This window comes from Salvelinus fontinalis, chromosome 42 (assembly GCF_029448725.1).
Source record: "Salvelinus fontinalis isolate EN_2023a chromosome 42, ASM2944872v1, whole genome shotgun sequence".
NCBI classification, from domain to species: domain Eukaryota; kingdom Metazoa; phylum Chordata; class Actinopteri; order Salmoniformes; family Salmonidae; genus Salvelinus; species Salvelinus fontinalis.
In genome coordinates, this window is record NC_074706.1 from 17,859,433 (window position 1) to 17,883,823 (window position 24,391).

General features: G+C 42.9%; 1 protein-coding gene across 1 annotated transcript in view; it reads right to left on the bottom strand.

Annotated features, from left to right (window-relative positions):
- Window positions 1-13,343: 13,343 nt before the first annotated feature.
- Window positions 13,344-24,391, bottom strand: part of LOC129840956 (large neutral amino acids transporter small subunit 3-like) — a 45,900-nt gene continuing 34,852 nt past the window's right edge. The window contains exons 13-15 of the mRNA XM_055909023.1: window positions 17,659-17,732; window positions 17,207-17,330; window positions 13,344-16,948 (exon numbers count right to left, since the gene is read on the bottom strand). Coding sequence (XP_055764998.1) covers window positions 16,745-16,948; window positions 17,207-17,330; window positions 17,659-17,732 — 402 coding nt within the window. The 3' untranslated portion in view covers window positions 13,344-16,744. The remainder of the gene's footprint in view (window positions 16,949-17,206; window positions 17,331-17,658; window positions 17,733-24,391) is intronic.

Here is a 24,391-nt window from a genome sequence, read left to right on the forward strand (position 1 = left end):
CTGTTAGAAAATAAAAACTTGTTAGTTTGAAATTGACAAGTTTATAACATAGTCTATAGATAATTAGCATGCAGTGTGTCTCGGTTTGAGGGCAGTGTGCATTAACTGTCCTGTTGTGTAACAATCCCATTTTGGAACAGTGAGTGCATTCTGACATCACGTGCCTAAAAACACTCACGCTAGCGGCAACCCTTAGAGATGTTTGGAACTCACGTGAAAAGGTACAAACTGTTGGACTCATGACACGTTGATATAACCTGAGTATGCAGTCAATGCACTCCAACTGACTCATGTGGTTGATGGAGTGAGGAAGACCACTCCACCCATTATTTTGTTGTTTGAAGAAGAGTCTCTCCCTTCACACATACTGTATATTTGGGTCGCGTGAGATACCCTGTAAGAGCCTTCGTATTTGGACATGTGTTAAGGGTATGTAGACGGGAGGAGTATCGTGTTCCAGTTGAGGTGAAATGCTGCAATTGTGGTGGCGAGCATGCGCCTGAATTCATGAAGTGCCAAGTTAGGGTGAAGGAGGGCGGTCCAGCATGTCTCCTATCCAGAGGGGTTAAGAAGAGTGGAGTAACGTTGAAGAAACCATGGTAGTTGGATTAGAGAAACCAGTAACTGTTAGTTGCCAAAGGATCCTGACATGTTGCATGTTAAAAATAAATACTTTATATGATGTATTGCATTGGTTATAAACTGTACAGCACAAACAAAGAGGACATATGAGAAAATAGGCATCGTTGAGTGCGGCTGAACATTTTTTGGGGAATCAGGGATTTTACAGCACAACCATTACAAGGAATCTGAATGTTCAGCCACTCATTTTTTCTCATTCACTACCTGTACAGTAGGTGGCGGCATGCACCTTCAATGTTTGTTTGCGGACCGCCATAATACCAGAGAAGAAGAGGAGAGCAGTCTGAGCTGCGGTTCAAACTCATAAAAAAACAAACGATCGTTCACTTACCCTCGCCTTATGCCCTTGAGGGAATCCCCGTCGCTATCTTGGAGGGTCCAAACGATTAGCCAAGCAAGGGAAGTTTGCAGCGTAAGCCCCTCAGCCCTCGTTTTTTTGTCGAGTTTGCGAGTGTACAATTATGTTCACTCCGGGGCCTGAAACTCCCCATAATTCAATTCGCAACGATTGTACATCCGCTAAGAAAAGTCAGTGAAAACTTAAAAACAACATCAATGGAGACGTCAACATACAAGTGTAAGTAAAAACTAATGCAAATAAGTCAGAAATTGTGATACTAATGCACATAACGGCACAAACACCTCTCATAAAAAGTACATGTTTTTGTTTGGTTATCTTTTGGAAATTGTAGAAATTTTCGTTTTCCTTCAGAAGTTCCAGCTAGGCAGGCTAACGTTAGTTAGCTAATTCATTTAGCTAGCTATCATACAGTAGGCCTATATTAATAATGACATATTTAATATAAGTAGACATGCACTCAATTGACTGTAGCGCATATAAATGACCCACAAGCTACCGGTGTCTGAAAACACAATCATCGCAGGATGAACAAGTAACACATTTCCGTCCAGGGGTGGTCCATTAAAACCTGTTTGGGCTGCAAGCTGAATATTGAAAAAACTGGAAAATGTGTGCACATTTTCAAACGGCCTCCTAAGAAACTTTTTATTTTCCAATATGCATATATTTACTACTGTTGGATAGATAACAGTCTATAGTTTCTAAAAAGGTTTGAATTGTTTCTCTAAGTCGAACAGAAATATTTTTACAGCCATTTTCCCAGCCGAATTGAGATTTCCAAAATGCGATGTGTCTCTTTAAGACCTTCTCTATAAAAGGCCCTTTGACTTGGGACCATAGGGACACGTCACAGGCCTTCGTCAGGCTGTAATGCGGAAGTGAGAATTGAAAGGAGTCGAATATCTCGTCCATGGACTGAATAACACACCTTCTTGTGAGACCTGCGCAGTTAAAAAAAAAATCCGGGCGCGAAGCATAATTTGGTCTCGGCTTCTGGAACAAGGTAGATAACGGTGAATATGATGTCTGACTACGATATTATTTGATACATGTCACAAAATCATCCTAAAGTATGTTTTTTCAATATACTTTAATTATATTATTGCAATTTATTCTGGACTTTAGATGTGATACGACGGAAGAATTTTTTGAAGAAACGCTGTGTAGCGCCGCAATGCTATCGTGCTTGCTAACCAAAGAGGGAAATAATTCGTTCTGGAACCCAACTAAAGACTCTACTGGACATTGGACCCCGTTACAACATTCTGATGGAATATCAACAAAGATAAGACCCAATTTGGGATGCTTTTTCATATATCTGTTGAGCTGTGCTGTGCTAAGTGGGCTAACTGTGCTAGGCTAGCGCTTGACCAATGCTAGTGCTGACTTATGCTAGCTTATGTTGTTAGCTAATATAACGATATATTGTGTTTTCGCTGTAAAACACTTCAAAAATCGGAAATGTTGGCTTTATTCACACGATATCTGTCTTTCATTAGTTATCCACCATATGTTTTTCTGAAATGTTTTATGAGGTGTAATTAGTAGCCGACGTTGGTGTATGTATTTTCTCTGGCTACTCCTGTCTGGATTCAGACTCTAGCTATGTGTTAGCATTTTTGGGTAGCATCAATGTAAAACTGATTTATAGCTAAAATATGCACTTTTTATGAACAAAACATAGATTTATTGTGTAACATGTTATATGACTGTCATCTGAGGTAGTTTTTTCTGGGCTCTTTAGGTTGGTTTTAGTTTATTTCGGTTGGCTTGTGCATGCTACTTGAATCATAATTCATACTTCATAATCATATCCATACGTGTCTGTCCACTTTTGTATTTGGTGGTGAGCTAACATAAATATATGTGGTGTTTTCTCTGTAAAACATTTAAAAAATCGGACATGTTGGCTGGATTGACAAGATGTTTATCTTTCAAATGCTGTATTGGACTTGTTAATGTGTAAAAGTTAAATATTTAAAAAAAATAGATTTTGAATTTCGCGCCCTGCAGCTGTTGTCATTGTCGTACCGAATTCGGGCTTGCAGCCCAAACAGGTTTTAAAAATCATTCCTTCCTCCCTCGCCCTACAAGTGTATACTCGTCAGAAGTGTCCACTTAATTTGAGGGCTGAGAGGATAGGGTGTGTCTTTCTTTTAAGTGTTTGGACTGCATTCTGAGTATCCATTAATTCCATACAGCAACTTCAATAGGAAGTTACCATTCTCGGCTAGTAGCAAGAAGAATAGTGAATTTTGGAAAGAAAACGCCACATGCTTTTGGAGGTAAAGAACAGTTTAATTGTTTGTATTTATCACCACCAAACGTTTCGAAATACTTAACAAATAATACACTAGAAAGAGCACCAGCTAACATTAGCTAGCCTGGATTTTGAATCATGGAGTAAGCAGGGAAAACCCGTTTTGGTGGTTATTGGTATATCAAAATAAATAAATCAGTGTTTTTGGACTCATTCAGGGGTTTTACCTGGTTAAGTATAATAGCATTGAAAATTAAAGTTCCATTTATATTCCTAAAACTTAAAAGCTGCAATATGTAACTTTTTGGGTGACCTGATCAAATTCACATAGTAATCTGTGAAGTCTAAGAAGCGGTATATATATGTTCTATGTGGGTTATTTCTATACTTCCCGAGTGGCGCAGTGGTCTAAGGCACTGCATCTCAATGCAAGAGGCGTCACTACAGTAACTGGTTTGAATCCAGGCTGTATCACATCCGGCCGTGATTTGGAGTCCCATAGGACGGCACACAATTGGCCCAGCGTTGACCGGGGTAGGCCGTTATTGTAAATAAGAATTTGTTCTTAACTGGATTGCCTATTTGAATAAAAAAAACAAATACGTGTCATTTTTTTGCATTTTTTACACCAGCTTCTAACAGCTGAAAATACAATATTATTGGTTATGGAAAATATATTTCTGTCACGTGTGCTCCCTCTCCAGCCTCTAGATCGTCAGCGCATTATGACACTCACCTGGACTCCATCACCTCCTTGATTACCTGCCCTATATATGTCACTCCCTTTTGTTCCTTCCCCAGGCGTTACTGTTTCTTGTCTGTGCGTTGTTCGTGTTTCTTGTTTTGTATTATGTTTCGTTTATTGATTAAATCACTCACTCCCTGAACTTGCTTTCTGACTCTCAGCGCACTCATTACAAGTTCACAGCGGTTTAGATGGTATAATGGGAGCAAACTATTCTAATTATAGCAACCCGGAAATGGCAGAGCGATATCTGCATAGTGCATCTTTAAGTTGAAAATGATGCTGTCGCTGCTTCCCTAAGACATATTGATAAATAGCCCAATGTCAAAACACAGTTTGAATGTGTCCAAATCAATAACCAATATGCAGGTGTAGCAGTGTGATGTTGTTCCCCTAGATTACGCACCAAATTGCACACAAGGACCAATTCAAATAGGCCAGGTCAAGAGGGGATGTTAATAATCTGATAATAATAATAATAATTCAGTGTATTTTTTTATTTAATTACAGCTGCATAGCTAATGTTTTTATTTGGTGTACAAACACTTTTTCATACCAATATTGTACATACAAGTGATTGTAAAAGTTTTGTATATTTTGGTTTGGCCCATCGCGGGTTATCTGTATCCCCATACCACTTTATCGTTCTCTTTTGCCTGACCCTCGGCTAGCAAGGCGCCGGAGAGCTGTGACTGCACCAAGGGTAACGTGTGTGTTGTCTCTTCGTGTGCAGGGCAAATAAAAAGATTTCAACGAGCAGACCATCAGTTGTGGCAGCGTCTTCATTAAGAATTACACAACGCAGAACGAACCACGCTACAAACTGGTGCCGCGACCTGCCGACTGGTTAATTCAAGCTGACCACCGGAGCTGTGCATGTGGAGGAGATGCGCGACCCGCGCATGCGCACTTGTTGATGGTTTGCTATAAGTGAATGTATACTGTAAATAGTGAAGGTGAATGTAGCATATTCACTAGATAATTGTATTGGCGTTTATTTGCATGTTTTGAGGGAATTTGTTTATTGCATTTTTTTTTGTATTTGTATGCAGTAAATTACATTGTAGTTTAGTTCTCTATTGAGCCATGGAAGACTCTCAAGTCCATAAGATGAGTTATGCTGGGGATTTTGGTGTGGTTAGTGTGGGTAGAGGGAGGGGTGTCCATGCATTTACACCATTGGTACAGTCAGCTCCTGGGAGTAGAGTGGCTGCTAGTCCTGAGTTTACAAGCACTGGGAGGGGTAGGCTGTTTACTCCACCTGACCAGGGTATCCCACCTCTGTCTCTTGATGTACCATTGTCCCCAGTCCTCAGTAATAATGGGACACCGAGTCAGCTTAGTGACCTTATTAAGCAGATTGGTTCAGAGATAGGAGAATCTATCAGAGCGAGTTTACTGCAGCCTGGGGCTTCAAGTCTTTCTCCTGCCCATTCCCCTGACCAATCCCAGCAGTTTCCCCTGCCTCAACAATGTGGGTCAACTTTAATTGATGCGTCCAAGCTGAATCTGGTTGTGAAGTCAGAGGTTAGTGCTCCACCTTTCTTCAGGGGTGATGGCTCAGATAAGTACTCTGTCCTGGAGTGGGAGGAGCTAATGGGAGTCTACCTAGAGAAGAGGGGTTACACTGGGTCTGAGAATGTTGGGGAGGTGATGTCTAGGCTCATGGGGAGGGCACGGGATGTGACCAAAGTCTGGATGCGTAACAACCCTGTTGTCACAGATGTTAAGGCAGTGTTCAGTGTTCTCAAGCAACACTTTGGGGATACTGTCTACTCAGGTATGCCATTAGCTGACTTCTATTCAATGAGACCATATGCTAATGAGGGTCCACTAGATTTCTGGATTAGGCTTAACAAAGCTGCAGAGGCAGCTGAACAGTACCTTGTAAGTGAGGGTAGAACCTTGCCCAATCAGTGCTCAGAGTTGGCAGTCATGTTTGTACGTAACTGTCCTGATAAAGAGTTGGTCCAAGTGTTCAAATGCAAACCCCTGCGTGACTGGACAGCCAGTGAGGTACAGGAGCGTTTGGATGAACTGTTAAGGGAGCGTAAAGCATGTAGAACACAACTTTCACAGCAGGTGGCTGCTGTCTTCGACTCCCCCCAGGAGGAAGTGGATCCTGAGAGCTAATGTGTCATCTTTTTCTCGATGTGGCCGTGAACCAGAACAGGCCCAATCTGTATCTGAGGGTGGGACATTAGAGAAGGTTTTGAGTATGCTAGGGAAGGCTCTTGTCAGCAATACTCAGTCTGTGAACAGAGGGCCCCGTAAACAGTTCCCCAAACGTGAGCGTGAGTGCGCTGTCTGTGGAAGCACTAATCACTGGACCAAAGCTCACTGTCAGATGCACCAGCTGTGTTTCAAGTGCTTCTCTCCTGGCCACATGAGCTTTGACTGTAGTGAGACTGGGAAGCGAAAGAGCCCTGTATGTGGGCAGACTGGCAGGTCTCAGGAAAACTAGAAAGTCTCCATTCTGAGGAGGGCAATGTGAGGCAGTCTAATTTTTCCTCCACTGATGATGATATCCAATCTGTTTATTCTTATTTTTGTGAGTCAGTACCCAAGAACAACACAGTAATTTTTCAGAACACAATGAGAATTTCTCAGAATGACAGTTTGTTTTACACCACCGTGCTAGTACAGGATAAAGTTGAGCTGAAGGGGATGTTAGATAGTGGGTCCATGGCTACTACTCTGCGCGCAGATATTGTACCTCGGTTGAGGGAGGCAGGAGTGGTAGAGGGGAACTTTCTAGCTCCTTCAGACATCATACTGGTGGGTTGTGGTGGGACGCAAACTAGCCCAGTGGGCATGTGTGACTTGAAACTACAGCTTTATGGCTTCAGTTATGTAGTCCCAGTGCTGATTGTAGATGGGCAGGTTGATGAACTCATTGTTGGCACTAACGTGTTGAAGTCTCTGATTAGACAGTTCAAATCAAATGACAGCTACTGGCAGGTGGTGGGTACGCCAGGTCCCTCTGGACAGTGTGAGGACAGCCAGTTCCTGCGTCTCCTATCAAATCTGGAGAGATGGAGAGGAGACTCCATCCCAGATAAAGTGGGCACCATTAAGTTGAAGAGGGCAGTAACGCTCCAACCCATGAGTGAGCATCTTGTGTGGGGCCGCTTACCCCCAAAGACAAAACTCTCTGTGGGCAGTACTGTTGTTGTCGAACCCAGCACGTCTCGTTGTGTGAATCGACACATACTAGTAGGGAGAGTAGTTACGCCTCTGTGGGGGGATGGATGGCTCCCTGTGAAGATTGTGAATCCAACAACTTCGCCAGTTACCCTGAGACGAAATGCTAAAGTGGCAGATGTGTACCCTTGTATTGCATTGGAGGATTTTGATGATGTCAAGCAGAAAGCTGCTTACCAGAACGTGGCAAAAGCACAATGTGACAGCTCACATGGCAGTCTTACAGCCAAGAGTTCAGTTGATGGCAGTGTAGTTAATGGAAACAGTACACTGAGCAATCTTGGACTTCAAGGCCTGTCGGTTGAGGAGTGTCCAGTCTCACAGTTCTGGAAAGACAAACTTGTCGGTTTAATTGAGAAGTATGACACGGTGTTCTCTAGACATAGCCTGGATTGTGGAGAGGCAAAAGAGTTCTGCCATCGCATACGGCTGACTGATGACCGCCCATTTCGATTACCTTATCGTAGGCTTTCTCCAGCTGATTACCAAAAACTCAGGGAAACACTGGATGATATGGAGGAAAAGGAAATCGTCAGAAAATCCAGCAGCGAGTATGCCTCACCATTGGTGCTGGTATGGAAAAAGAATGGGGACTTGCGTCTATGTACTGACTTTAGGTGGTTAAACGCCCGCACAGTGAAGGATGCTCATCCACTGCCTCATCAGGCTGATGTACTGGCGGCGCTGGGAGGTAATGCCTTCTTCAGCACAATGGACTTGACATCAGGGTACTACAATGTGCCACTGCATGAAGAGGATAAGAAATACACTGCCTTTTCCTCTCCTTTAGGTCTGCACGAGTACAATCGTTTGCCTCAGGGCCTTTGCAACAGCCCGGCTACGTTTATGAGAATGATGCTGACCATCTTTGGGGACCAAAACTTTCTAAGTCTCCTTTGCTATTTGGATGATCTGATGGTTTTTGCTAAGACGGAGGAAGAGAGTCTGCAGAGACTTGAGATGGTTTTCCAGCGGTTGCAGGAGCACAATCTTAAACTGTCTCCGTCTAAGTGCAAGTTTTTGAGGAGGTCTGTTAAGTTTTTGGGCCACATCATTTCTCAGGAGGGCGTAGCCACTGATCCTGCTAAGATTCAAACCATTTTGAATGTGACTGAGAGTGAGATGATGGAAGCTGATGGTGTCACTCCGTCTCCTAGCAAAATCCGTTCTTTCCTTGGTATGGTAGTATACTATCAACACTACATTGAGAATTGTTCCATGGTTGCTAGGCCATTGTTTCAGCTGACTACAGGTCAGAAGAAGCCTAGGAGAGGCAAGGGCAGAAAGAGGCCTGGTCCCTCTCGCAGGCTCACTGCTGCAGACTGGACTGCCGAGTGTCAACTCGCTTTTGAAGCTTTGAAAGCAGCACTAGTTGACCAGGCACTGCTGGCTCATCCAGATTTTTCTCAGCCATTTTTGCTTTCTGTTGATGCATCTACTAGTGGTTTGGGAGCGGTACTATCCCAAGTGCAAGATGGGAAGGCCATAGCCAGGCCAATAGCTTTTGCTAGTAAATCTCTTAATCATGCACAATCCAAGTATCCTGCTCACCGGCTGGAATTTCTAGCCATGAAATGGGCCATTCATGATAAGTTCAGCCATTGGCTGCGAGGGCATAAGTTTACGGTGTGGACCGACAACAATCCACTCAAATATATTCTTACAAAGCCGAGACTTGATGCATGTGAGCAGAGATGGGTTGCAAAGCTGGCACCTTTTAATTTTGATATCCAGTACATACCAGGGCCCAAGAATGTCGTTGCTGATGCTTTGAGCAGAGAGCCATTTGTCCGCCCCAAAGTTCTGCACCGACTGACAAGAATTCCATATGATGTCCTGCTGGAGGAAGCCAGAGGTCTTCGACTGGATGATGTACAAGACATGTTCCGTCTCTCCTGTGAGCAGCCCGAGGCTGGCTGTGGAACGTCTATGGCTCCTGGGAGTGAGTTGAGTAGAGCTGGAGACGATGTCAGTGGGTTGGTTTCCTGTGAAGAGGTGTCTGCTGTCCTCCAAGCCCATCGCCGATGGGATGATGGTGCCACAGTGAGGTCCGTTTCACATGTGCAGCACCTTGAGAAGTTGATGTCCATGGGTCAGAGCCCTTTACCTGTCCTTACACACAAGGAGCTGTATGATAACCAGTCACTGGATCCTATCATCAGCAGAGTAATGTTCTTTGTAGATAGAGGCCGGCACCCATCTAGGAGAGAGCGAGTCTTTGAAGCTAAAGAAACAGTTTATACTCTAAGACAGTGGGGGAAACTCACCACGCGGTTAGGGATTCTGTATCGTGTCTCAAAACACCCAGTGAGTAAGAAGAAAATATTCCAGTATGTCGTACCTGTGTCTTTGATAGGCCTTGTGTTGAAGGGAGTTCATGATGATGCTGGTCATCAGGGTCAGCAGCGCACATTGTGGCTCACGAGACAGCGGTTTTACTGGGAATCTATGGAGAAGGATGTCAAGGAATATGTGGCCCACTGTAAGAGATGTGTGTTGAGTAAAGCACCTGAGCCTGAAGCAAGAGCTCCACTTGTCTCCATTGTGACAACGGCACCTTTAGAACTTGTGTGTATTGATTTCTGGACTGCCGAAGATTCAAACAACAAGTCTATTGATGTGTTAGTAGTGACTGATCACTTTACTAAGCTGGCCTGTGCGTATCCATGTCCAAACCAGTCTGCTAAGACTGTTGCTCGTGTTCTCTGGAATAATTTCTTCTGCATTTATGGGTTCGCTGATTGCATCCATTCTGACAGGGGTGCAAACTTCGAGAGTTTACTTATTGCAGAATTACTTCAGTTATCTGGTGTTGAAAAGTCCCACACCACACCTTAACATCCCATGGGTAACGGTCAAGCAGAACGTCTGAATCGCACACTGGGTGGGATGATTAGAGCTCTGCCAGCTAGGTCTAAGGCTAAATGGCCTCAGATGTTGAACACATTGACATTCTCCTATAACTGCACTGTTCATGAGACTACTGGGTTTCCACCCTTCTTCTTGATGTTCGGACGCACCCCTAGGTTGCCGGTAGATGTTATGTTTGAAAGTGTGCTGTTGGATGGGGACACAGTAGATGTGGATAAGTATGTCCAGTCTCTGGGTGAGGATCTGAGAGAGGCCATGACATTGGCCCAGCAGCATGCCAGTAAGCAACAAAAGAGACAAGCCGAGGTCTACAACAGACGGTCTAAGGGTCACTCGGTGCAGAAGGGAGATAGAGTTGCTAACAAGGGGGAGAGGGGCAAGAAGAAACTGGCTGATCGCTGGGAGAGTGTGGTGTACATAGTGGTTGCAAAGAACAGCTCACTGAACACATATCGTATCCAACACCCTACCACTGGACGCATCAAAACTGTGCATAGGAACCTGATTATGCCAGTCAACTTTCTGCCTTTACCTTCGTGGGAGGAACCTGAGGGTCACGGATCTCTATCGAGTGGTGACGTGATCTCTGAGATGTCTGCAATGTCCAGCCAAATGGATGGGAGTGACGCCAGGACTGTCCACTGGGTAGCAGGCCTTCCTGAGTCTTCTGGGAGGATACTCCAAGAGGATGGTGAAGTCCCGGCTGATGGAAGTGAGGTGGAACAACCGTATGAAGTCCCCTTAAGTGAGGTGTGCTCAGCAGAAGTGGACCAGAGAGATATCCCCGAAGCCTACAAGAGTTCTGATTGCGAAACTCCATTCAGTGTGGATGATGTTACCTTGGTTGAAGATGCTTCGTCAGTGTGGTCTGTGACAATCTACCAGGATTCTGATCAGTCGTCTGACACTACTAGTGTTGAGTCGGTAACTGAAAGTGTGCTGGCTCCGGAGATGCGGATCTGTTCGGACTAGACTGGGTAGACTTATTAAGCCAGTGGATAGGTTAATCCAAACTATGTCTACACAGGAAATGAAACAGTTCTTGGTTTCTCAGTGACGGTAGGATATTGCCTACCTTTTCTTTTGTAGGAATGTAGGAAATCTAAGCATGTCTTAGAATGATTTGTGGGTTTGTCTAATATATTTGACAATTCATGTAACTTGTGTGTAGTCCATCGGCATAAAATGTATATGGCATTTTTCGTATACGGTTGAATAAGGGATTAGCTACCCCTTATTTTTCCTAATCCTTCGCGGGATAGCTTTTCAGCTGATCGACCATTTGTGGGTCTAGAATTAAGGGACTACACTGGGTTACTCTGTCGCCCTGTGGGTGTGAATTTTTTTTTCTTTCTTTGCTTTGTTACCTTTGAGGTAATGTGTTTTGTTTTGGGTCTATAATCTAGTGTAAAACAGTGGGGGTGAATGTAGCAGTGTGATGTTGTTCCCCTAGATTACGCACCAAATTGCACACAAGGACCAATTCAAATAGGCCAGGTCAAGAGGGGATGTTAATAATCTGATAATAATAATAATAATTCAGTGTATTTTTTTATTTAATTACAGCTGCATAGCTAATGTTTTTATTTGGTGTACAAACACTTTTTCATACCAATATTGTACATACAAGTGATTGTAAAAGTTTTGTATATTTTGGTTTGGCCCATCGCGGGTTATCTGTATCCCCATACCACTTTATCGTTCTCTTTTGCCTGACCCTCGGCTAGCAAGGTGCCGGAGAGCTGTGACTGCACCAAGGGTAACGTGTGTGTTGTCTCTTCGTGTGCAGGGCAAATAAAAAGATTTCAACGAGCAGACCATCAGTTGTGGCAGCGTCTTCATTAAGAATTACACAACGCAGAACGAACCACGCTACACAGGAACAGTTAGTTATTTTTGGTTTTCAATATATCACAATCTACACGCACATGTGCAGCAATAGTGACCAGGACTGCCCCTCGTTATCGGATATATTTTGCACACACACACAATTATTTACTGTACTTTTCAACAAACCTTTTTCAAATGGACATGGTATGTCAGCGGGAGTAGCAGCGTGACCCAAACGGCCTATCGCAAGTGCACTGTGAGGCGGTTTGGGGGGAAAGCTGTCGCACCGCGATAGACCACTATGGAGGGACGCCGGGCTCCCGATTCGCTCATTGCTAACTGGGATGCAAGTCGCTTCATTGGGGGCTTCCAACAGTAAACTTGTAAAAACGTTTACTGTGACAAGACCTTCAGGGGCATATTTCAGAAATGTATTTCATAGCTCAGCTTGCAATGCCATTTTCCAGGGACATGAATCTATTCTTCAGAGCCCAATTTGAATTATTGTAGCTCTTACTGTTTATAATAACGTAGATGTTACATCCTTGGTGGCTATTGCCACGTATTGGAGGACAATTTATTGCTTTACACAACAATACAAAAGTCATTGTTAGGCTCAATTCATGCATGGAATTTGGCCGTTTATTCAATAAATTGACGGAATACGATTTGGAGGTGAGGGTGAGGGGGCAGAACCCACAGGGAGGCCTCAGCCTTCAGGAGAGTTTATGGGTGGAGGTGGAGATGGTAAAGCCTGTATCAAATACTAAGGAACATCTCTGAAGAGAGTAAAACTGACTAACGACATATCCCATCTCTCTGAGTGTCGCGCAGTTTCATAGACAATGTGTCTTTGCATTACACTCTCCGCACCCCTGACACTAAATAAAATATAATAAATAATTAATCTAATCTACAAGCTGACTCTTTATGCAGTAGCAATTGAGACTGGGAAAGCGGTTAAGAATACATGGACTGGTAGACAACCCCTGATCTAATGCATCCTATTTCAGTGTAAGTCACATTATTGCAAAGAAAAGGTATCTGCAGTTTGAGTCCTACTCCAGGTAGGCTACAAGTTGCCCTTAGACACAGATATAGGATCAGTTTACTCAACACCAAGCCCTTCCTTAAAAACAATTGTGGAGGAAACACATAACTGATCTTAGGTCAGTTTCTACTAGAAGACTCCTTGACACTTCTTGTTAACTAAAAGACTCTTCACTTTGCCCTGTTGTTGAAGCCTTATGTTACACCCTTATCCTTACAGGTAGAAAAATAAAGTTCCCATGTGTCTTACCAGCCATGTTTGGGTTCTGTAGAGTTGGTCTGTCAAGTCCACAGTTCTGTAATCCCTCAGCCAGGGAATGACTTAATGACCCACACCTGGGTCTTGTTCACTAGAAACCAATAAAATACAGGCTCGCATGTTGAAATCTGTTCATTTATTACTTCACAAAGAGAAGTGCCCCAGAACATCAGTAAAACCACTTAAAGAGATTATCTGGTACTTTGTATACTTTTTAGCCAGTAGTTCTGAAAGTAATGACCACGAGCCAAAAGTGGTCCCCGGAAATGACGTACTACTGTTCGTCACATATGTGCAGATATGTGCACCACGTCATTGCTCTCTCTCTCTCTGCTGTGTTTGCATCCTGCTAGCTGTCACTCAAATGGCGAGGGGCTGGCCCACGTGGGGGAAAATGGCGCCACAGATTCCAGAAAACAGTCGCCTTCAAACTTGGGATTTCTTGGCTAATGAAGTAAGACAGTAATTGGGCATGTATGAACTACACATGGATGCATCCAACCCTAAGCGGGAGGTTGAAAAAATACTCACTAGTCGTCAAAGTTCCGGAGCATGTCTTTAAATATGACATTTTCTATTCAAAGCCTATTTATAATACATTGTTTTGGATCCTCTTACCACATTGCCACGCATAATATGATCTTATTACTACAAATGTAATAAGATCAGTGATAATAATGAATGTTCTCAAACACAGAGGTGGAAATACAGTTTGTGAAAGTTGCCCCATGTTCTGGGCATGTAATCATAAAGCATCTCAGAGTAGGAGTACTGATCTAGGATCAGGTCCCCCCTGTCCATTTATCTAATTCATTATGATCTAAAAGGCTAAACTGATCCTAGATCACCACTCCTACTCTTGAGAGGCATAGTTGGAGAGCAACTGTGATGTGGATGAACCAACTGTCCTTTTTCTGATGCTCAAAATAAAGCAAAGCAACTCTCGAGTCTTAAAAAGATGAGAAAACATTCAACATGCATATGTAGCAAAAATATGGCTTTACATTCTCATAGTGCAATTCAGACACTATAGGTACTACACATACCACCACTACATTGCACAAAAGTAGCCATAGTGCCAGTCTGTTTGTGCAATCATGTCAACTCCTTTTCACTTATTGTCATGCCATGTTTGTCTTGCAATAGAGTTGAGAAAAGCACAAACAGATCTGAGACCAGGCTCCCACAGAAATACTTGCTTCCCAGGCACTTACAATAAAGCACACACATTCAACTTATGACATATCATTACATACATACATTACAGTATTATCTTTCAGATCCCGTCACACACACGGTCTCCATCACAAATGGCACCCCATACCCGACATAGGGATTGAGTGGGATGGACACGAAATAAATAGCCCAGTAGCTACAATGCACCTGCTAAATGAAGCCCTGCTCCAATGAGGTGATTCTACTGTCGTTGTCATGGGGACAGTGAAATTGGGGTTCAGGTGCATCCATCTTACATCATACATTACTGTTAACTAGTAATACTGTTTGTTATATTTGACCTCATACAGTAACTGTTAACTAACAAAACTGTTTTATTTGACCAAATACAATACTGTTAACTGTAAATACTGTTTTATTTGACCTCATACAGTACTGTTAACTGTAAATACTGTTTTATTTGACCTCATACAGTACTGTTAACTGTAAATACTGTTTTATTTGACCTCATACACTACTGTTAACTGTAAATAATGTATTGTTTTTAAATACTGAAGACGGTTGGTTGATCAGATTCAACCAGCTTTTGGAGTTGATTTGAGCAACACATCTGTACATCTATTTTATCTCATACAGTACTGTTAACTGTAAACACTGTTTAACATTACAAGATGGTTGGTTGGTGGGCTGGTTGACCAGATTGAATCAGCTTTTGACAAGTGCTCTTTCTTGCCCACATTTATATAAGTACTTTTCTTTTAAACTGATCTACAGCTCTCTGTAAAAGCTCATGTGTAACAGCTCACCTTAAATGTTTCGGTGATAGGTACCGATTGGGATTTCTCTTTAACTACACAGACATTTCACGTTCCAATTTTATGATATGCAACACGTTCAATAACATGATTATCTAAAAACAAAATTCCATAAATGTTGTTACAAACTAGGCTGTGCCTGCACAACACCTCACACACCGTACCACTGTCCTGAACTTAGCTATGATTGGCTGAAATAACAACGGGTGATGATGTCATCTCAAAACCTAGGTTCTGTCCCAATAGGCACCCGATTTCCTATGTAGTATACTGCCTTTGACCAGGGCCCATAGGGTTCAGGTCAAAAGTAGTGCACTATATAGGAAATAGGGTGCCATTTGAGGCGCAAGCCCTAAATATCAAATAACGCAAAAAACAGAGGGACCATCAAAGTCTGACCAAACAAACAGACCCTATGAGCCCTGGTCAAAAGTAGTGCACATAATAGGGAATAGGGTGCCATTTGGGACCATCGTACATTTCAGGTGGACACATTGTGATGCACGGAGTCATTTAAATACTAACTCTGGGATGAACACAGGGACATAGAGGTAGTGACCCAGGGTGTGTCTGAAATTGTACCCTATGGGCTCTGGTCAAAAGTAGTGCACTATATAGGGAATAGGGTGCCATTTCAGACATAACCGCAGACTTGACCAAGTGGGCATAGTACTTAGTGGACTTACAATGACAGGTCTGGCATGGACATAAATAAGGGGACACGGGGAAAGATTGCAGGTGCAGATGGACAGTCAAAGTAATAGGAATGTGCAGGCCCCATGGGCTGGTGGTCTAGACACATGTATGGGGAAACTACGGTTCCCCTTAACCATTCCCACTTTGTCTCCTCCTATTCTCCGCTGGATGTAAAGACACAATAAAGACAAGTATAGATACAGGGAGGGAACCAGGAAAGACAGAAAGACAAACAAACAGTGACCAATAAAATATTACTGCCAGACTGGCTGCTAGGCCTAAATGAATGAAGTGACTGTGGTGAGAGTTTGGTGGGGGAGGTAGTTCAATGTTACACCAGCCAATCTGATAGTGAAAGAGATCCACTTCCTGTCTACTACAGAATACAGAGAGCTGTGCTTCTGGTTGGTGGAAGGGTGACCTGAAATGGTACCAATAAACTTCATGGTCAGCGTAAATGTATATTTTTGGTCAGCGTAAATATTATTGCTTAATTATTGAATTGCCAAACCTCAATTTCCATTGAGATTTCTATTTCACGTTTAGGCATGACATGTTTTTAACTAAAATAAATATGAGTTAAATGTATATTTTAGGATTTCTTTTTTCTTTGGCATACCTAAAACAAAAATGAGTATATTGAGTGTGTATTTTGATGTCAAATTAAAAAGGGCTTAAGGGCAACATGTCCAAACTCCAGTGCACAATATCGGCATCACTGTCCTTGTCGAAAACGACAACCATCATTTGTCATCGTCATGACGATGGTCTATAATGATATTTTACAATTAACGACTAGGATATTTGACAGTTAGTTTGGTCAAGATTATTAAGCTTAATTGCTGAGATGTCCATTAGTATGGTTTTTGGTATGGCCATTTTCTGATTGTTGCAAGGTTTGTCTTTCTCTTTCTGATTGGGTAGCGGTCTCCTTCTCAAACTCCTCCACCTTCTCTCGCATCAGGTTCCTACGGTGATAGATAAGGTATCCGGGCAACAGGAATCCAGCCAATGAGGCAATGAGCAGGCTCAGGTTGATCTGTTGATTGGAAGATAGAGTTAGTCAGAGAACGAACGTGTTTGAGACATAACTTTCTAAAAAATCTTATTGCCTCTTATTGTCTGTTTCTGCCCATTCACATGAATCCCTTTTTATTAAATCGCCTTACAATCTCAGTAGTACAATGGCAAAGTACTAATGTCATCGTGTGTGCTGTGTGTGTCTGCATGCATGCATGTATGTGATCTGTGTGTATGCTCTGTGTGTGTGTGCGCGTGTCTGTGTGTGTAGCCTCACCCAGTAGGGGTCTCCTCCCAGGTGTCCCACCATGATGACGAAGAGAGGCTGCTGGAGGAGAGCGAATAGCGCGCTGATCATCGACTGCATCCCCGTCAATGTCCCAAAGTGATTGGACGGATATCTGGAAGGAGCGGGATGTAATGGTTACCTCCAATCAAAACTGACTGTACCATACCTGACCAAAACAGACATCTTACCTGTGTTTTGTTAAGATAATACACATTTTAGATTTTTTTTGTGTTTGTAGCAATTTGTGAATTGTATCAAATAATTTAGCCTTTCACTGCTATTGATATGTAACATAGTGTTTTCCAAATTGTGTAACAAACAATTCTCAAAGCTATCTGACACACACCTACGAATCTTACTGCGACGATCATAGCATGGGTGTAATATGCTGGAAAGCAAACGTCCAACAATGTGTTTAGTTGATGTTGTAATGTACTTACACGGCAGCATAGAGTCCTCCAGCACAGGAGTGGACGAAACCTCTGACCATGGTGTGGACGATGAAGGAAATGATCTGGGAGGGAGAGAAAGAGATAGAGAAAGGGGGGTATTAGGAAAATAAAAGGATAGGGGGATGGAGAGGGAGAGAAATAGTTTATTTTATTTGGACAATTAAAAACACAATACAACCACACCTGGATACTGCTGCATTTAAAAATCATCAAGGATGACACAAAAAAGTTCCATTGTGGCCCTCTTGAAAATACATGAAAATTAAATATATACACAACAAAATACATAATCTCATCATCATTTCGATTTTTCATTACAGTTGACTAAAACGAGACAAGATTAAATTATCTTTGACAAAAATCAGACTTCTAAGTGGACTGGACAAGAGTTTTTGGAAAGATCGAGAGCTTTTCAAAGATAACCACAATTCAAATTAGCAGCACAGATGTGCAGTGCGGTTTTGTTAAGCAGTGGGAAGGACACATCACATCCAGCAAACACAGCCTACATCAGCTGGTGAGCTGAGGGGGAGCAAGCGATGAGTGTGGGCAGACAGGCTCCACTCAGGCTCAGCCTCCGATTATACACATCGCGCTGGCGACTCTCTTGTATCCCCATAGCTAACCAGTCACCACCAGCCTTCTAGTTAGCTACCCTTTGGCTGGTTAAGAAACACAAGCTGCTTTATGAAATTAAAAACAATAGCAGCATTGAGATTAATAGTAAAACAACAGTCTAGCTATGTTTTATCACCATTGACTATAGAAAAGTATAGAAAAGCCTTTGAATTTGTAGTCTCGCTTAACCCTTCCACTTTCCCCACTGTATTTCAGAGCCAGGTTCTGTAGTCAATGTAGCCAAGTCTCAATCTTTTCCTCAGAGAAAACGGCTTGATTCTAGCCCTTACCATTCAAAAGATACACTACATGACCAAAAGTATGTGGACACCTGCTCGTTGAACATCTCATTCAAAATTCATAGGCATTAATATGGAGTTGATCACCCCTTTGCTGCTACAACAGCATCCACTCTTCTGGGAAGGCTTTACACTGGATGTTGGAACATTGCTGCTGGGACTTGCTTCCATTCAGCCACAAGAGCATTGGTGAGGTCGGGCAATAACGCCTGGCTCGCAGTCGGCGTTCCAATTCATCCCAAAGGTGTTTGATGGGGTTGAGGTCAAGGCTCTGTGCAGGCCAGTCAAGTTCTTCCACACCGATCTCGACAAACCATTTCTGTATGAATCTCACTTTGTGCACGGGGGCATTGTCATTCTGAAACAGGAAAGGGCCTTCCTGTCACGCCCTGACCAAAAGAGAGCCTTTTCTATTCTCTATTTTGGTTAGGTCGGGGTGTGACTAGTGGGGGTGTTCCTATCTAGGTGTTTTTGTTTTCTATGTTGGCCTGGTATGGTTCCCAATCAGAGGCAGCTGTTTATCGTTGTCTCTGATTGGGGATCATATTTAGGCAGCCTTTTCCCACCTGTTTGTTGTGGGATCTTGTTTATGTATTGTTACTTGTGAGCACTGCGTAGCTTCATGTTCGTTTTGCTCTTTATTGTTTTCTGTGCGTTTCACTCGAATAAAGATGATGAAACCATTCCACGCTGCACGTTGGTCCGATTCATACAATAACGATCGTGAAACTTCCCCCAAACTGTTGCCACAAAGTTTGAAGCACAGAATCATCTAGAATGTAATTTTATGCTGTAGTGTTAGGATTTCCCTACAATGGAACTAAGGGGCCTAGCCCGAACCATGAAAAACAGCCACAGACCATTAATCCTCCACTACCAAACTTTACAGTTGGCACTATCTTGCATTGGCGGGTCGAATTTGACAATAATCAAGCATATCGCGGGCCGTACTAAAACTAGACCACATGCGGACCGTACCGTTAACCATTTGTTTAGGATACACCTTGTTCAGTCATGTTACCTCATTTGTTAGCTATAATTAACAACCTGGGGGCGCGTTCAGTAGGACGCAACGTTTTGGAACGTTCAGATATAAATGCTATGTAGGACAAACACGCCTCTCTGACACTTTGAATAAGAACTAACATCTTATCTGTTGATGGAATTTATATCTGAAACGTTTGAGAACGTTTTGCAACTGAACATGGCCCTGGTAGCCTATTCATTCATAGGCTGCATCTCCGTCACTCGGTCGCGTCTTGCCATTGTTATGAACGTTCTCAAGGCGCCCTTTACCGGCGGCGACATAGTGGTGTTTTAAAGTGGTGATAAGCCCAGTCATTCTGGACAGAGGCGAACTACTGTTTCGTCTAAATGCCACTACTGTCCTGGAAATACGTTGACAATGCTAAAGTTTTCAAATATTTAGTAGGAAACAACTTTGCCAGCATTATCATGTCGTCAAATTTACTTCAGACCAGGCCTTGGCAAAGGTCGGCCCGGGGACCGTATGCGGCCCGCGACCTGATTCAATACGGCCCGCGGAATCATGCCCAGATCACATAAAGAATGTGCGATGATAACGTTTTGAAAAACGTAAATACAAATGTTTTTCAAATTGAAAGCCCAATAAATACTTGCCTTTGTGTAATGATTTAACTCTCATCGCTTTTGGGACATTTATTTTGAAGGCACGTATAAATAACAACTGCAAGAGGACAGACAGTGACTGACAGGGTGACACACACGTCAGCTACAAATAGTATTTAGATAGAAATTGCACAAAAAAATAGTTTTTCAAAGATTTCTAAAAAATATTAAACAACAGTTGAACGACAAGGTACAAGATTTCACCTATTTCTCCTTGGCCCTGGATGAGAGCAGTGGTGCACGTGACATGGCGCAGTTGTTGATATTCTTACGAGGCATAACCCCAGACTTTGGAATTACAGAGGAGCTTGCTTCAGTGCAGTCAATGAAGACCACAGCCACAGGGAAATATTTATTGGAGGAGATTAATAAGTGTGTGGCAAAGCTGGGACTGAGTTTTGAAAAGTTATCCAGTGTGACCACTGATGGGTGCCCAAACGTCACAGGAAAAAACATTGGTGTTTTGAAAAGCATACAAGATCAAGTAGCTGAGCTAAACCCAGATCAGAAAATGATTTTCCTACATTGCATTTTTCATCAGGAAGTGCTCTGTAAATGTGTTCTGAAAATGAGCCATGTTGTGGATACAGTCACTAAAGTGGTAAACTTCATAAGAGCAAAATCTTTAAACCACAGGCAGTTTGTCTCACTGTTGGAAGAGACAGAGTCGGGTCATGCAGATCACCTCTACCACACAAACCTGAGATGCCTGAGTTTGGTGAAGGTGCTTAAAAGGGTGAGGGACCTGAAGTCGGAGATTGCTGAGTTTTTGCAAATTAAAGGAAAACGTGGATTTCCCTCAATTGCAAGATAAAGAATGGTTGGCTGATTTTGCCTTCACAGTGGACATCATTGCCCTCACTGAATTCCAAAGTACAAGGGAAGGTCCTTTTTGCACATCAGATGTACAGCCTTGTCAAAGCCTTCAAGGGAAAATTACTCCTCCTGACCCGCCAAGTAGAAGCCAACAATCTCACCCACCTTCCGACACTGCTAGTCTGTTCCCTATCAGATGACCAGCAGGAGAAGTATACATCGCTGCTGCGTGCTTTGAACGGTAAGTTCTCTTGTCGTTTTGAGGATTTCAAAGTGTTGGAAAATGACATGCTGTTGGTTTCCTCTCCTTTCACCTTCAATGTGGATAACGCTCCCACTGACCTGCTGTTGGTTTCCTCTCCTTTCACTTTCAAAGTGGATAACTCTCCCACTGACCAGCTGTTGGTTTCCTCTCCTTTCACCTTCAATGTGGATAACACTCCCACTGACCTGCAACTTGAGCTTATCGATCTTCAGTCTGATGCACTGATTGGAGAACTATTCAAAACAATGTCATCTCTTGATGAAAAAAACTTTCCAAAGATTTGGAGTCATGCTCAGAAGATGTTTGTACTGTTTGGGTCAACCTATGTATGTGAACAGACATTTTCAGTGATGAAGTATAAACAAGTTAAAGGCACAGATCATCTCTTACTGACTCTCACCTCTCAGCAATCCTGCACATAGCAACATCAGAAACTATACCTGACTTCACTGCTCTAGTCAACGCCCATCAGAGACTTCACTCCTCACACTGATTGGCTAGTTTAAATGTAATGTTGAGCTCTCTCTCTCTTTCTTGTGTTTTTGTGCATACCTGTTAACAGGAATCCTGTCTGTGGTGAATGCAGTGTACTTTTCCCTCTGTGTAGTTCATTGCATGTTTAATAATGAAAATACCTACCAAAAAGGAGAACATGGATGTGGTTTATTTCTGTGCATGTTAAAAAAAGTAAAATAAGTAGCATATCTGAATGTGATTTACAGTAGATATATCTGTCAACACAGTCATACATGATGTATAATCCTGTAATATGATTCTGGCCCACGATGGCAGAAATATATTCTAATGTGGCCCTCCATTGAAAATAATTGCCCAGGCCTGTTTTAGACAGATGGTAATGTTGTAATTAGCTAGCTAGCAACGTTTGTCAAAAATAGCTAGCAATGCTAACGTTAGCTAGCTAAAATTCGGTGGCCTCCCCTCAATCTTAGCTAGCAAACGGTATACTGCATCTAAAGTCAATCTGGCGACAGCAAAATGATGACAAAAGGTTTTCCTATTAATTATTTGCCTCATTTTTGAATGTCATTGTATTTCCAAGCCACTGTAATGCAGTTTTGATCAAATCTTCATCAGTGCTCATTGACGATGCATTAAGTAGAATGCTCAATCGGGCATCAGTCCAAAATGAACGTTCAAAATAATATTGTGACGAAACATGCAAACATTTGGTGGCACAGAAAGAAATTCACTAAATTCGAAATTCACTAAATTCCTCTTGCCACTGCACTACCCTCACGAAAAACGATTGCAGACAGAGTGCAGTATAACGGCAGTACAATACAGTATAACTGCAGTTAAAGTGCAGTCTAACTGCAGTATGTTGCAAATACTGCGTCCAAAATAACGCTTTTTTTTTTACTACAGTAATTTTGCAGTGTAGCTGCAGTTATTCTGCAATTACTGCGTCCAGAATACCAGTCGACTGCAGTTACTGCACTTTTACTGCAGTTTCAAAACGGCAATATTTTTTTTGTAAGGGTATTTTTGACCGGGTAAATAACTTAATTTTTTGTTAATGTGGACCCAGTGACTCAGACTTGAGCACTTGGACCAGGACTCGAGCACAGGGGACTTGGGACTCGATTCAGACTCAAGGTTTAGTGACTTTACTACATCACCGGGCGAAACCGTCATTGGCTCCCATTCCAAAGACATTAGCCCCCTTTCAGTGGTGGAAAAAGTACCCAATTGTAATACTTGAGTAAAAGTTATGATACCTTAATAGGAAGTGACTCAAGTAAAAGTGAAAGTCACCCAGTAAAATACTACTTGAGTAAAAGTCTAAAAGTATTTGGTTATAAATATACTTAAGTTTCAAAATGCAAATGTAATTGCTAAAATGTACTTAAGTATCAAAAGTCAAAGTAAAAGTATAAATCATTTCAAATTCCTTATATTAAGCAAACCAGACAGCCCAATTTTTTTTTTTTTAATACACTGCTCAAAAAAATAAAGGGAACACTAAAATAACACATCCTAGATCTGAATGAATGAAACATTCTATTAAATACTTTTTCCTTTACATAGTTGAATGTGCTGACTACAAAATCACACAAAAAATATCAATGGAAATCAAATTTATCAACCCATGGAGGTCTGGATTTGGAGTCACACTCAAAATGAAAGTGGAAAACCACACTTCAGGCTGATCCAACTTTGATGTAAGGTCCTTAAAACAAGTCAAAATGAGGCTCATAGTGTGTGTGGCCTCCACGTGCCTGTATGACCTCCCTACAACGCCTGGGCATGCTCCTGATGAGGTGGCGGATGGTCTCCTGAGGGATCTCCTCCCAGACCTGAAACTAAAGTATCCGCCAACTCATGGACAGTCTGTGGTGCAACGTGGCGTTGGTGGATGGAGCGAGACATGATGTCCCAGATGTGCTCAATTGGATTCAGGTCTGGGGAACGGGCGGGCCAGTCCATAGCATCAATGCCTTCCTCTTGCAGGAACTGCTGACACACTCCAGCCACATGAGGTCTAGCATTGTCTTGCATTAGAAAGAACCCAGGGCCAACCGCACCAGCATATGGTCTCACAAGGGGTCTGAGGATCTCATCTCGGTACCTAATGGCAGTCAGGCTACCTCTGGCGAGCACATGGAGGGCTGTGCGGCCCCCCAAAGAAATGCCACCCCACACCATGACTGACCCACCGCCAAACCGGTCATGCTGGAGGATGTTGCAGGCAGCAGAACGTTCTCCACGGCGTCTCCAGACTCTGTCACGTCTGTCACATGTGCGTGTGAACCTGCTTTCATCTGTGAAGAGCACAGGGCGCCAGTGGCAAATTTGCCAATCTTGGTGTTCTCTGGCAAATGCCAAACGTCCTGCACGGTGTTGGGCTGTAAGCACAACCCCCACCTGTGGACGTCGGGCCCTCATACCACCCTCATGGAGTCTGTTTCTGACCGTTTGAGCAGACACATGCACATTTGTGGCCTGCTGGAGGTCATTTTGCAAGGCTCTGGCAGTGCTCCTCCTAATCCTCCTTGCACAAAGGCGGAGGTAGCGGTACTGCTGCTGGGTTGTTGCCCTCCTACGGCCTCCT